The following is a 14189-nucleotide window of genomic DNA, read 5'->3' as shown; positions in this document are numbered from 1 at the left end:
GAGACTTTATAAAGAAAGCGAATGCTGTTGGTTTCTTCTGTGGACCGCCATGATGTAAATAATCACTTCAGTGTGGACTTCACAGAACAATATTTTGTTAGGTGAATAGGAGGAGAGACTTTGTAGGCTTGGAGTTAGAGAGGCCCCAGGAAAGGTCCTGGAGTAAGAATGTATGCAGAAGACAGACGTGTCTAGTAGTCTAAGTCTCTCTTACTTTCTTTTACTTCTTTTTGTAATTCTTCTGGAGGCATTAAGGTCGAGTCTCAGTATCTGTTTTTCTACCTTTACTAGCATTTTAAAGTTGCACAAATAAGTTACCTACCTTGTGACATTCCATGCACGCGTATAGAATACTTGATCTCATTCAATCCCCTATTAGCAGACCCTGCTCCCTGTCCCTCTGTTCCCCTTCCTGTATCTCCAAGTCCCCCTACTTTTATTATTACTGTTGTTTTCTTTTTTCTTAAATTATTATTGTTACATTTATATACACACACATAAATATATAAATACAATCCGCTGCAATGAGTCCACTAGTGTTGCTTGTATGGATATGTGATTAGGGCTCAGCACTTAGTCTTGGAGAGCTAATTAGGGGGCTCACACTTGAGGAAGACTGATTACCTCTTCTCTCAGCCATCACAGACATCTTTTTTAAAATATACCACACGATATTTGAGGTTGGAACACAATACAAGGGTATCATGACATTTTCATATGTATATATCATACTTTATTATAGTTTCTCCCTGCCCCTACCGTCCTCCCTGTTTCATTCTGTCAAAATTATGTCTGAGTCAAAGAAGTGGAACCTAAAGACAATTGTGTGTGGACCAAGAGGCAGGATGAAGGGAGCACACAGAGAAATTGTGCACATACATGTGTGTGATGTTTCTTGAGTGTGTGTGTGTGTGTCCATTTCCTTAAATATCCAAGAGTTCAGGAAAAATAATAAATTTCAATAACATGCACAAATAATGGCATGCTTTATGGTGTTGTCAAGAGCTATCAGTTCTTGCTCATAGCTTTAGGGCTATACTATGAAACTCCAAGACCTTGTTGCCGAGGCCCATTCCTTAGGAAATTCTCTTTAAGTTCATAGATTGCTTTACACTCATCATCATGAATGAAACTGTACTATAGAGTTTTATTTGTTTTCTTGACTCTTAGAAGGTGACTATGCTCACCACTATACCACAAGGCTGTTTCTCTCAATTTTTGTTCATCATCCTCAATATTTTAGAGTCTAAACTATGGGAACCTTATTCAGCAGCTGGCTTATAATAAGTATATAATAATTCATTGTTTCAGTAACTAACCAAATGAATGAATGAGAGACAAACCTAAGTCCCACTCGGTTTTCCTGTCATTGGAAAGATTGATATGATTTCTTTTAAGACCCTGTTTTCTGAGAAATTATACCTCCATGAATATGCACATTCTTTCCTTCTTGTACTGCATTTACTGTGGTCTTACACGTCAATCATTATGTGATTGCGTTTAATTTCATAACAAGTCCATATTGGAGATATTATTGTCTCTCTGGGTAAATAAATAGAATCAAGAAAGGTGGCTAACTTGGCCAAGATTATGATGTTGGGAACTGACAGAGTCAGGGCTGATATCCATAGCCCATAGCATTTCTGTTCATTCAGCAATGCCAGATCTGGACTCAGCTTCCCCAGTTTCCCCTTTCTGCCTCACTGGCCTGCTTTGACTCTATTTTCCCAGTACACACATGTCCTGTCAAGTGGGAATCTCCTGTCTCATCTGCTATTCACTGTGCTTTAAATGGCAGCATCTTGTGAGGTTCCTGGGAAAGGGATTTTTTTTTGTTCATTGGACACAGGAAAACATGGGTTTGGAGATGTATAACTCTATTCTGCCAGATTCTGGGGTAGGGCCTAGGTCTTCTGTCACAGTGCTTGGCTGTTTACTCAGGAGAAATTACCTCAGGAATCCCATTATCAACCATTTGGGAAAGAGTGCAGATGATTTTAAAGCTGCAAAAAATGTAACAGTTACCTGGATCAGTGGATCTTCTTTTGGGAGTCTAATAGTCCTTTCACAGGGGCCATCTAAGGCCACTGGAAATCACAGATATTTACATTATCATTCATGAAGTAGCAATGAAAATAATGTTATGGTTGGGGGTCACTACAACATGAAGAACTGTATCAAAGAGTCACAGCATTAAGAAGACTGAGAACCACTGACCTAAATAAATGACTTCATTTTAGACAGCTGGCCTAGAAAATGTTAGTTTCGTGTCCAAGACAGTAGAGAAGGTTAGTAGAAAGAACGGAGCAATGAGACCCAAGACTCATCATCAGGTCTGGAACTTGTTCCTTACTTGGAGGCTCAGCTCTTGTGATGATTGACAGATAATATAAAATGTAAATGATCCATAACCAAACCAAGCTGAAGATGTCTTTCCTGTCATGGTCCTTGGCTTGCACACAAAGGGTACTTTTTTCTTTTTGTAAAAGCCCCTTTTATTTCATCTGGCACGGTCTCCTCTTACTGGATGGCCTTCTGTTCTTTCCTTGACTTGTGCTTTTCACAGTCTCCTGACAGCTCCTCCAGCCATAGGCCTCTCACCCTCATATCCCATCCTCCTACCAGTTCTTTGTTGCTGCCAGGGATGTGGCTACTGAGTGAGCCAGTCTGCACGGTTTGTCTCCCTTCCTGCTGGGCTCCACACGAACCCAACTAAGGCCATTTCCTGGTTGTCATCCTGCACCAGTGCTGCAATTGCTAAAATATTAATGGCACCCTCTGTGAAAAATAACACCAGGAAACTTCTCATTATAAATTAAAACTGCAGAAAAGCAGCGGCAAAGAAATAACAGAACTCAGCAGACAGATGTTATCAAAGAGTTCTTAAGAACTGAGACAAAGAAAGCCATCTTTGGTTCTGTCTTGCCCATCCCAAAGCTGGGAGCTTACTGAGGGAAAGGCAGCCACTGTTGGCTGAGATGTTCTATGTCACCATTTCCCTGGGGTATATAGCAAAGTGTCCCCACTGGGGCTTTCCTCTTCTAGAGCCTTTCCTGGGCCTATTCAGGGAGAAGCTGAAAGAAGGGTAGCAGTTAAGAAAAGAATAAGCAAGTGATACAGATAAAGGAACTATGAGTTTCCTACAGCTACAATTTCATGTGCTAGATTGGGTCATGTGCTATAGCAGGTAAAGAGCTAGATCTAAAGCCAGAGAAACATGGTTCCATCCTTTGTCCGACCCTTCAGTGACAGGAGCACTCTGAACTTTGTGTTCTAATGATCTAATTCCTCCAATCATCTCACATGGCTCCCACCATGATAGTCTTCAAGCCTCCTCACAAATCACAGTGTGAAGCTGTATTTTCAGAATGGGTTAATGAATGATCAAAAGGGGAGCATAGGGGACACAAATTGACCTTTGATATTTATGGCACAGAGAATATTGGTACTTTTATTTATTTTTTTTAAAGAAGAAGGAACAAATGGCTAGAGACAGAGATATTATAGTGTCATCTCTGCAGAATACACTTCCAAGCGCCATGGGAAAGGGAGAATTATCCTTCAGGACCAATCCAGAGATGTGCAAGTGGCATCCCTATGGCTTCTAGGGATATTACAGTCTTCATATGAATACTGGGTGTGTCTCAAGCTGCTGATAACCCAAGATTCCTTCTCCTCTGGCCACTTGTCTCCCCAGGTTCCCAATGTGAATCTCATTCTCTTATCTTTCTTTCATTGTTTCTGTCTTGAGACTGATTCGTACAGGTTTTCCTGGCCCTCATAGTAATTCTCACTGTTGGGTCTGCTGGTGTATATCTTTGAATAGAGGAAGTTCTTTCAGTCTAAAGTCTTTCAGCTTGGTCCTCAAACTCTCCCACCTCCCCCTTTCACCTCCAAGTCCCCTCTCTTCTGAAGCACATAGATCTTTACTTGAACTTCTAAGTCTATGTGGCTCTTGTGGAAGGAGAGAGTAGGGATGTGTTCCCTCAAGACAGAGAGTGACCCCCACCACCCCAGGTGAGGTCTCTAGGTGCTGTCACTCAAACAGACTTAGCTACAGAGAACCTTTATTCCACCTCTCTCAAGCTCCTTCTTTCTCTCCAAGTTTACGAAGCTGAATCTGAAGCTCAAGTTATAGTGTGAATAACAGCAAGGCTGGGACAGGTGCTCCGGGTGGCGGGCTATAAGCATGCAGGCTCTGTACATGTGCTGTGCAAGGAAGCTGCCATCAGCAACTAGACATGGTTGTCTTGGTATGTGTTGAAAGGGAGAAACACGGCTTCATTGTGAGTTTATTTATATGTGTGATCGTGGTGAGAAAGGCCTAGGCAGCCAACACCATAGCTCCCATCCCAGGGAAGAGAGCAAAAGAAAGAAGTGTAGATGTTCTAATCAATATTAGCATATGTGATATGACACCCTCAGGACACCTGGGCCCTGACCCTTCACCCGGACTTCTGTACGCAGCAAGTCTAAACGTTTTCGAATTCGCAGTCATAGTCAGTCATCCGGCACATGATGAACTTCCACTGGCGGTCCCTGTAGGAGGAGCGCCAGAAAAGGAAATGTCAGTAAGTGGAGAAAGAGCAGCTCCCGGGGAAAAGCACTGATGGGCTTTGGCAGGATTCGGAGCTGTGGGGATTCTCACCTTGTTCTCAGAAACCTTTAATAAAGTCTCCAGAGAACTGATGGATCTGTGAGGTTAGATTGCCTGTTGCTGGTAATGGGGCACATGGAGGCTTTTACTATGGCTGGTGGTCAGTCCTCCATGGCTCAACCTCCAGGACTCACAAGTTCAGCATTTACTAGCACTACCTCTATTTCACAGTGAAGAAGCTATTTTCCTTCTAAAAGGTCATGCATTTTCCCATAATATTTCCTTTCTCCTGAGGACTCCTTATATGCCAGGCTCCAGGAGATGCACTGTGTGTTTCCCCTTTGCAACCACATCTAAGATGAGCGGGAAACCACTCCAGGCACCTTAAAACGAGAAAAGAAAGTGCCTCGCCTATCAGAAATGGAGTAGCCTATTTAAGTGATCGGATAAATTTGAGAGGGCACAGAACTGTCCAGTTTTGGAAAACATGGTGCAGATACCTGCTGTTTGCTAAGCTTAGGACCATGTCCTGTTTTCAACCACTTAATGGAAATGCAGGGAGTTATATACTCTGCATAGCACTCCTGAGGTCTGATACTATTTAACTATGACAGCGACCATTGTCATTGTGAAGTCCCTAGTGCTTCCAATGAGCCCAACCCTGCACTAGATGCTCTACAACCTGTCCTATCAGTAATCCCCACTATGACTCATTGTTTTGTGAAGAAATAGGCTTAGTGTAATCAGACTTGCTTTAAGGGATTACCAACCAGTGAAAGGTGATGCTGTCAGATTTCGAAGGTGCTGAACTCAAATATTGGTCTTTCTCTTGTACCATGCTGCTTCCCTTGCCAGGTGTCCTTAATGCCACCAGAGGACACAGCTGTCATGCTCTTGGCATAATCCCAGTAAAGTGTGGAACTACTTTATCCATATTCAGCTGAGCAGTTCCTTCCACAGTACAGTCCTTCTTCCTTCGCTTTGAACCTGCTGGGCTTATTTCTGATTCAGTGTATCCTAAACACCAATGGCTGACAGCTCCAGTATCCGGTTTCTGGATGGGAAGGAAGTATGTGCGGATGACCATGCTATTTGGAGTTGGGGGATGGGGGATGGTGAGCAAATAGCCCAAGGCAAGGCAAGCTTTCTAATTCTGAGCCTGTTTTTCTATCTTGTCCTATGCAGTGCAACTGGGGATAGTGTTCTCCGGCACATGTCTTTAAGGGCCCGGAGGAATGAGATGTGTATTGATATTTGTTCTTGTAAAAATCATCCACAGAGGATACGGCTTGCTTTAGATGATTAACAAACTGGTGCAGTGTGTTTTGCGAGTGAATTTAATTATCACAGCTAAGAAGTGTGTATCTATGCATGAAGAAGGTAAGAAAGACCCTGTGGCCAGGCATCTGTGATGTAAGTTTAAGAGGCAGTTAATAGAAGTTGAGAAAAATTTAGACTTGGTCCTAAAAGAATCAAGGGGTCTACCTAGGTTCTGTTTTCCATGCCAGACAGTAGCTTTCATCAAGGGGATAAGTGACTCCATGGTATATTTGGTAATGGCTGCAAAGAGTTTTGCCTGTCACCTTGTAGGTAGATAGATACCAGTTGCACTTAGTGGGTGGGGCTAACACCTAGAATCATAGAACAGAATCTTGCAACAAAGAATGATCTGTCCCCAGGATGAGAAACCATCCCATACAGAAGTGAACATAGACAAGTGAGTTTCATCCAGAAGGGAAGCCCTTGCTCAGCTGGTTTTTGTCCAATGAGATTGGGGGTGAGCACCCCATCTTCAATGGAGATGAACAAACGAAAACTGTGGATTTCCAAACCACTGATTGTTGAAGACTAAATCAAAACTAATTAATTAGCATGCTAATTTTATTTATGCTAATTTTACGTTTATCTGGGGGAGGCAGAAGTCATTTTAGAATAATTTAGAGACACTAAGCCTCAGACTTCAGTGATTCTGTACAATTTATGTAACTGATCATTTCCAAGCCAGCCAGAATTGGCCATTTTGGCTGCCAAAAAACATTTATTTAGCACCAATTTTAGGTGATAGTCATTCATTCTTTACTGTTTGCACTTTGTTTTATATTTTTAACCAGAAAACTCAGGACCAATTTCCCCTTTACCCCGGGAATCTTTAGGAATGCTTGATACTGGCACTGTGTCCTGAACTTTGGCAGACACTTTATTGCTCAATGACATTGGATTTCCATACTCTTTGAGTTCTTGGGTTGGTCTCATCTTAAATATCTTTACCACTCAGTTGTTTCTCCTCATTGGCTGAGTTTATCCATAGTATTCTTCCTCTTCTAAATTGTAGCTTTTAGAAAGCAGTTAACTAAGTAAGTTAAAACTCTATCTCACACAGAGACAAGTTACATATGAAAACTGAGGCGTCCTTCTGTGAAGAAACCAGAATCTTTGTCCATGGAACCTGGGAAAGACAATGTGCTTTTCCAGAGCTATTTTTATGTCTTTAAAATTTGGGTTTCATAGTAAATAAGTTAGCTGCAGCTAAGTGAAATGCAACTTCCTTTGGAAGCATATACACAAAAGGAGATGGCACTCAAATTGACTCTTCAGCTTATAGTCTGTTAGAGGATTGGCTTTCGGTTTTATTTGGTTTGCAAAACATGTGTGGGTAAACTTCCAGAATTCATTTTTGTGTGGCATTATTATCATGGAGTGAAAGCTAGTCAACTCATCTCTTAACTTCTGAACTTCTCCATACTTTTTCATGAATTAATGGAGAGATAACACAAGAGCCATATGATGATCTTGTCTACAGGAATTTTTTGACTCTTCCTTTCTTATGGTTTCAGTGTCCTTGGGAGAGGCCCAGAAAGGAATGAGGGGAGAAGCAGAGCCGAAGTGCAACTTAGTGCTCTTCCTTCTTGAGTTACTTAGGTTGTCTTTTCACTCCAGAAATATTCTGACTTCATCATATAGTGATTTCATCCCTTTTCATTTCTAAATATGATTAGTTAGATGCTGTGCTCTGCATGTTAATGTCTGTTATAAAATCTGTGTGCTGGGAACTAGTGTCCCAAGTAATCATAGTACTACGTAGTACTAAGAGGTAAGGGTTGGGGGCTGATTATGTCAAAAATATGCCGTCCTTGGGAGTGGTATTAGTGCCTTTGTAACTAGGTTCAGTTCCACTGTGTGGGGACACAATGAGAGGGTCCGTCTTCAAAGCAAAGATCAGTCCTTGCCAAATATCTTCTGCTTCCTTGAGCTTGAATTCCCAAGTCTCTGGGACTGTGGACAGTAGAGTTCTGACTTTTATAAGTTGTCTAGTCTCAAATGTTGCATTATACCAGACTGAATGTAGTGAGAGAATGGATTTTGTGTATTCTTCCTTGTGAATCCCCTCCTCTTCTTTTCCTCTCTTTCTTTCCTACAGTTCTAAGTGGGGAGCACACAAAGGCACAGGACTAGAAGGGGATCCAGTTTGAGACTGAATACCCTTCCAGCCATCTCAACCTTTCCTTGGCATGCCAAGCAGTGTCTGAGGCTGACTGTAGGAATTGTTTAGGACATCAAGGAATGTCCATGCCAAGTTCAAGGCTGCAGTGGTACTTGAGTAGGTTGGTCTTGGTCCTTCTTGGCAAGGTCACACTGCCTTGTGAGGCAAGTTCCCAAGAATTCTCACTTCTCACTGGCTCCTGCTGCCTAACCAAGCCCACAGCTAATCCTTGACTAAGTAGGAAACTAGATTATTGGGGTCATCAGGTAAAAGGCGCCACAGTCAGGACCCCAGCAAGGAGTGAATCTGCACAGCCTCCAACCCTGAGATCACTGGACAGGGGTTACCTCTCTCACCTTTCCACTGCAGAGAAAGTGGTTGTTGCTCCTCGCATATAGAAATCGTAGTCATAAGAAATCATGTCCATGTCTTCCCCATAGTGGCTTGGGTACTCTGTTGTCATCCTGTGCAGAGAGAACAAAGGGTTGGAGCAGACAGGAGGTCAGTGTGAAGGAGAGTGGGAGATCTTGGGAAATCACAACTGAAGTTAGGTGGTTTCTGCCAAGCCATGATGATAGATACCTTCTTCCATTTCTCCACTTCCTTTCCCCAGCTATCAAACTGTCCACTTAGTACCTACAGCAACAGCATCAGCAACTGTAGCTGTAACATAGGCAGAAGACTCTCCTGCCTTTGAAGTCATGCTGACTTATTTCCATCCTATTCAAGTCAGCCAGGGTGCTGTTTCAAATTGGATCATAACTCATTATTAGATCATAAAATCAATTGAAATGATTATGACTAGGTTTATATTGATTGTCAATTTGAAAGGGTCTAGAGTCACCTTGGAGGGAATTTTCTAGATTGTGCTAATTGAGGCTAAATATAGACGGAACCATGGTGTGGTGGTTTGAAGAGGTTTGGTCTCCATAGACTCATGTGTTTGAATGCTTGGCCCAAGGGGATTGGCACTATTAGGAGGTGTGGCCTTGTTGGAGAAAGTGAGTCACTGTGGGGGTGGGTTCTGACATCTCCTATGCTCAAGCTCTGCCCAGTGTGTAATCCAGTCTCCTCCTGGCTGCCTGCAGAAGGCAGTCTCCCTCTGTTGCCTGCAGATCAAGATGTGGAACTCTTGGCTTCTCCTATGCCTTGTCTGCCTGCACACTGCCATGCTTGCCACCATGATGATCATGGACTGAACCCCTGAAACTGTAAGCTAGCACCAATTAAATGTTTGCCTTTATAAGAATAGCTTTGGTTATGGTGTCTCTTCATAACAATAGAACCCTAACTAAGACACACGGGCTTACAATCTAGAGCTGCATCCATTTCCAGATGCCACGACTTCTCCACCATGATGGACTGTACCCTTGAACTGTGAGCAAAAATTAAATCTTTCCTCCCTTAAGTTGCTCCTGTCACAGTGCTGAGAAAATATAACTAATAGACCAGCTTAAAAGAGAACGTGCCAGAACAGGAAGCACTAGATGAAATGGTGCGTTGCTTACAATAGAGTTTGTGCATGAAAACTTTAAATGTATGTATGCATTTATTATTTGCACACATTTATTATTGTGCAATAGTTTCACACACATTTCTTATCATAACTGGTAATAGTAAATGTGTTTAAAATATCTAGGTAAAATATGAACTCCACAAAGGTACAGTTATATCTGTCCACTATAGTATCTCTGGCAGCTAAAACAGTTCCTGCTACATAGCAAATATTTTATGAATAAACAAACGGCTTTGTGAGAGTGATTTAATTGGTTCCCCAACCTATTAAAAGTAAAAGCTGTTTTATACATTTCACTGCAACTAGCCAAAGTATGTGTGATAAAATGATCAAAGGCAGTTGTAGAATTCATTAAACAGTATTCTCCTCCTCTGCCAGCATTGCCCCTTCCCTTCCTTTTGTCATTCTTCCTTCTTTATTCTCAAAGGTTGAGTCAATCCTGAGACAAATTTAGAATTCCCTGGACCTCATAAAAAATTGCCACTGGAATTCTTCAAGACCAAAATAGATCCATTCAGGATAAAAAAGAAAAAGACATCAATGTCTTTCCTTAGACAGGTCTCATGTAGCCTAAGCTGGCCTTGGATTCACTATGTAGCTAGGATAACTTTCAACTCCAGACACTTCTGCCTTCACCTCCCAAGAGCCAAGATTACATGATGTACCAGCGCTTCTGGATCACATCTGTATCCTCAGGGCTGCTCAGGAAGCAGCTAATTTGTGAGTGCCAGTAATCCCATTTGATTTGGGTGTACTAGGCCATTGTGTAATCCAATGGTCTTTCTTAAGGTTGTGAGAATTAAAAAACAAACAAACAAACCTGATTTATGAACTAGAAGGGCTGATGGGAGGGTCTACAAGGAATGCTTAGGTGCAGCAGGACCTAGGTTAGCACAAGATAGGTGGACTTAGTCAGAAATCTAAATTGTCTCTTTGGGCTTTTCTTAGTCATTCCTTTTGCTTTGAACAACTCACTCGCTTTTTGATTTGTTTCTTTGGAAGAAATCACTAGGCCATCTTAGATACCAAGCCCAATCTCACATGCATTTTTAATCGATATGTTCATGAAAGGAAAATTAAAATCTCTTTTGGGCTTGTAAAGAGATCCTGAAATAGCATTTTCTTTGTCTAACAACAACAACAAAAATCCATCTAAGTGCTACATAAAGGGACCTAATCAGGCCTCAGTTGGATCCCACTGGCTTGTGACCTGAGAATTCAGTGCCAGCTGCTGTATGACAGTTTATCCAGAGAAGGGGGGTGGACTGTTGAGAACACACATAATGTGAGTAGGATTTGAGTGTGTTTTCTTCATTTCATAAAACATTCTAGAACTTTAAAAAGCTGCATTTAGACACAACGTATCAAACTTCATTACTAAAGCTTTTAATTTTGCACTAGCATTGGCTGTATTTGGCACTATTGTGTTAGGCTACATCCAATTGCCCAAACTAGTTGACTGTTGTTTCTATTGACCCTCTGCCCTGCCCACAGATCACTTGCATAATTAAAAGCATCTGGAATAAAGCCGGAAAGAAAAATTTGCACTTAGAATAAACATCAATAGGGCTTAGGTTCCAGAGGGGCAAACAGTTCCTTAATGGTTTCTCTGGTGAGGATTTCTTATTCATTTAGTGAGCAGATGGGAGCCTTCTGCTCAGTGCATAGGTTTCCAGGAACTTTCCCTCCGCAGTAGCAGAGTTAACTGACCAGTGACTGTCTCGAGTTTCCCAGAGAAGGTGAGGTGTCTGCCATTGCTATTGGTCCAAATTAGTTTTAGCTTTGATTTTTGGTTGTGTTTTGTTTAGTTTTCATCATAAAACCAGGAGATCAAACTTAGACTTTCTTCCCGAATCTTGAATTAGGGGAAATAGTGAAGGAGGCGGAAACTAAAGATATGGAAGCAGAAATGGTCTCAATCATTAATAAAATGAGAGCCTTCCAAACATCACCCGCAGCAAGAATTTCTTTTTCAATTTAATCTAGGATTCCATCTTTTTAGTCCAATAGATGGGACTTAAGATTTGTATAAGTTCTTGTACAGACAGGGATGAATAAGACAGAAATAACTTAAATGATATCTTAATTATGAGCAGACAAAAAACTCCGTTTGAACCGAAGGAAGATTGACACAGGACTTTCCCATCTGTGATCTTTGAGTCACAGATCTTGTCAATAGGTTCAACTAGACTGGATGAATGGTTGCTGAGTGCATCATGGGCTGGTGGGTATGGAGATGTCTTTGAGGCATCATTGGTGCACAGCATCATACATGTATTTTATGAGCTAATGTTTACAGAGTATTGAAGAGACACTAAGCAAGCATAGACTTGATATGTTAAGACTGGCTTACAATTTATATGTAAATCAAAGATGATAACTTTCTGACCGGTAAGTCAGTGGGGGAACTTTCTTAAATATCCCTGTCATCTGTTCAGGATCAAGCTGCATGTATAATGCCTTCCCTGTCACACTATAAAAGTGAAGACACTTCAGCATAGAGGACTTTGTTAGTGCCCTAACATGCAAAATCCATACTACATCACGACTTGTTTGAGCTACTTCTGCAAAGACAGAATGATACAACACTGTTGGGGTTTTGGTCTTTTGCTAGGTGTTGTGGTGCCAGATACTGACCTCCAACGCCTGGTTGCCTCAGGAAGGAGAGAAACTGCACATACACAAATTGATGTTATGTGAACTTGCTTCTTAATTGAAAACTATTGGTTGAATAAAGGTGCTGACAGCCTATAGTTGAGCAGGAGAGAGGAAGGTGGAGCTTCAATTCTTGGGCTGGGTGTCTGAGGAGGACCACAAGGGGAGAGAGAAGAGGGTGGAGAGAAGACACCATGGGGTAGGTGAGTCATGAAAATATGACCATGACGGCTGGCCAATTGGAGTTAAGAGCAGCCCAGATGGAATACAGCAAGTAATAACTCAGGGTTATTGACAGGGAAGTAGACATAATAACACAGAGGGTAGATATCTGCTCAGCTCCAGTGCTTTCAGTTTCTTTCTTGTTCTCTCTCTCTCTCTCTCTCTCTCTGTGTGTTTATATTTCCTTTTTTTTTACATTTTTATTCGATATTTTCTTTATTTACATCTCAAATGTTATCCCCTTTCTTGGTTTCCCCTCCAAAACCCTCCTATCCAATTCCCACTCCCCCTGCTCATCAACTCATCAACTCATCACTCCTGCTTGCCTGTCCTGGCATTCCCCTACACTGGGGCATTAAGGCTTCATGGGACCAAGGGCCTCTCCTCCCATTGATGACCAACAAGGCCATCCTCTGCTGCATACGCTGCTGGAGCCATGAGTCCCTCCATGTGTACTCTTTGGTTGGTGGTTTAGTCCCAGGGAGCTCTGGGGTTACTGGTTAGTTCATATTGTTGTTCCTCCTATGGGGCTGCAAACCCCTTAGCTCCTTGGGTCTTTTCTCTAGATCCTTCATTGGGGATATAAATATAAAGGTTGTGTGTCCTTTATCTGAGAACTGAATGAACAAAAACGGGGTAGAAACCCTCAATTGGGGTTAAATGTTTACTACAACAAAACCCAAATGGACTTATATAAAAAAATAAATATAAAAAGACACGGGCAAAGAAGCAGGTGTCTTGGTCCCTCCCCAGAGAGCTGGGCATTGGCCAAATAGGACCACATGCCATGTCCTCTACAGTCACATTAGTGCCCTTGTCTGTGTCGACAGACTGAATTCTGGGAGCCTGGGCTGTGAGAGGGAACATAAAATGTTAGTGTCTATCCTCTGTGGCATTTGGGGGTTTCTATTTCAAACGGTTCAGATATGTATCACCACATAGCGGAAGCACAGTTCTCAGGATGTCTGTGACTTAAATTAGAAGAGGAAAGTCCCTGAACTTTTTTCAAATTGCTGTTTTGGAAGGGAGCCTCGAGCTCTTGCTTCAAGCCCAGGGCTGGTCGGCAGTGGTCACATTTGTTTTGATTACTGTTGACAGTCGTCAGCCTGGCTACCCTGAGCTGTACATCAACAAGGACAGTTTCACCTCCAACTTCTCCTTCCCTCTAAATAAAGCAAACACTCCCCCCTCCTTCACTTTGCCATTAGATGTCTGCTGGGTTGCTGCCTAACACTTGATCTGTATTGTTCTTATTTTCTTCCTGTGATAAAGATAAGTGGCTGTACACTATACACATAACATGGGAGCTAGAAGTGGCTGGGCCTTTCTGAATCAAGCTCACTCTTTTGAAGAGCATTACAGCTTCCATATCTCAGGGTCTCCATGAGTATAGGGAAGATATCACTAAATAAGTCAATATAGTAGCCATGGTTCAGAACTTCTCCTAAATCTGTGAATTATACATATTTTCCATCCTTTCACATTTAGTAACTAACTAGATAAAGAAATGAAGGATGTCTTCTAGAGTCCTGTGGATTGGAGTGGACTTGGCTGTGATTGACAGGTTTGCTTTGTTCTAAGTGGCTCAGGTTGGGTGAGCTGATACTCTGACAATCAGACACATCTTTGAAGTGTCTGCGTTTGAAGTCCGAACACAAAACGGGGTGTCTTCTATATGCGCAAATAGATGCCAACATTATAAATAGGGGACAGTAACT

The 14189-nt window shown here is 42.0% G+C and overlaps 1 protein-coding gene and 1 long non-coding RNA gene across 2 annotated transcripts in view; one reads left to right on the top strand and one right to left on the bottom strand.

Annotated features, from left to right (window-relative positions):
* LOC147006186 (uncharacterized) overlaps window positions 1–14189 on the top strand; it is a 95655-nt gene that overhangs the window by 80329 nt on the left and 1137 nt on the right. The window lies entirely within an intron of this gene.
* Dpt (dermatopontin) overlaps window positions 3435–14189 on the bottom strand; it is a 29014-nt gene continuing 18259 nt past the window's right edge. Inside the window, exons 3-4 of the mRNA XM_021171771.3 lie at window positions 8435–8542; window positions 3435–4539 (exon numbers count right to left, since the gene is read on the bottom strand). Of these exons, the coding sequence (XP_021027430.1) occupies window positions 4473–4539; window positions 8435–8542 (175 nt within the window). The 3' untranslated portion in view covers window positions 3435–4472. The remainder of the gene's footprint in view (window positions 4540–8434; window positions 8543–14189) is intronic.

The sequence above is a fragment of the Mus caroli genome, unplaced genomic scaffold (genome assembly GCF_978045245.1).
Source record: "Mus caroli unplaced genomic scaffold, Mus_caroli_1 scaffold_1, whole genome shotgun sequence".
In the NCBI taxonomy this organism is placed as follows: Eukaryota; Metazoa; Chordata; class Mammalia; order Rodentia; family Muridae; genus Mus; species Mus caroli.
Note: the sequence above shows the minus strand (reverse complement) of the source record. Positions and strands in the feature narration are given on the sequence as shown.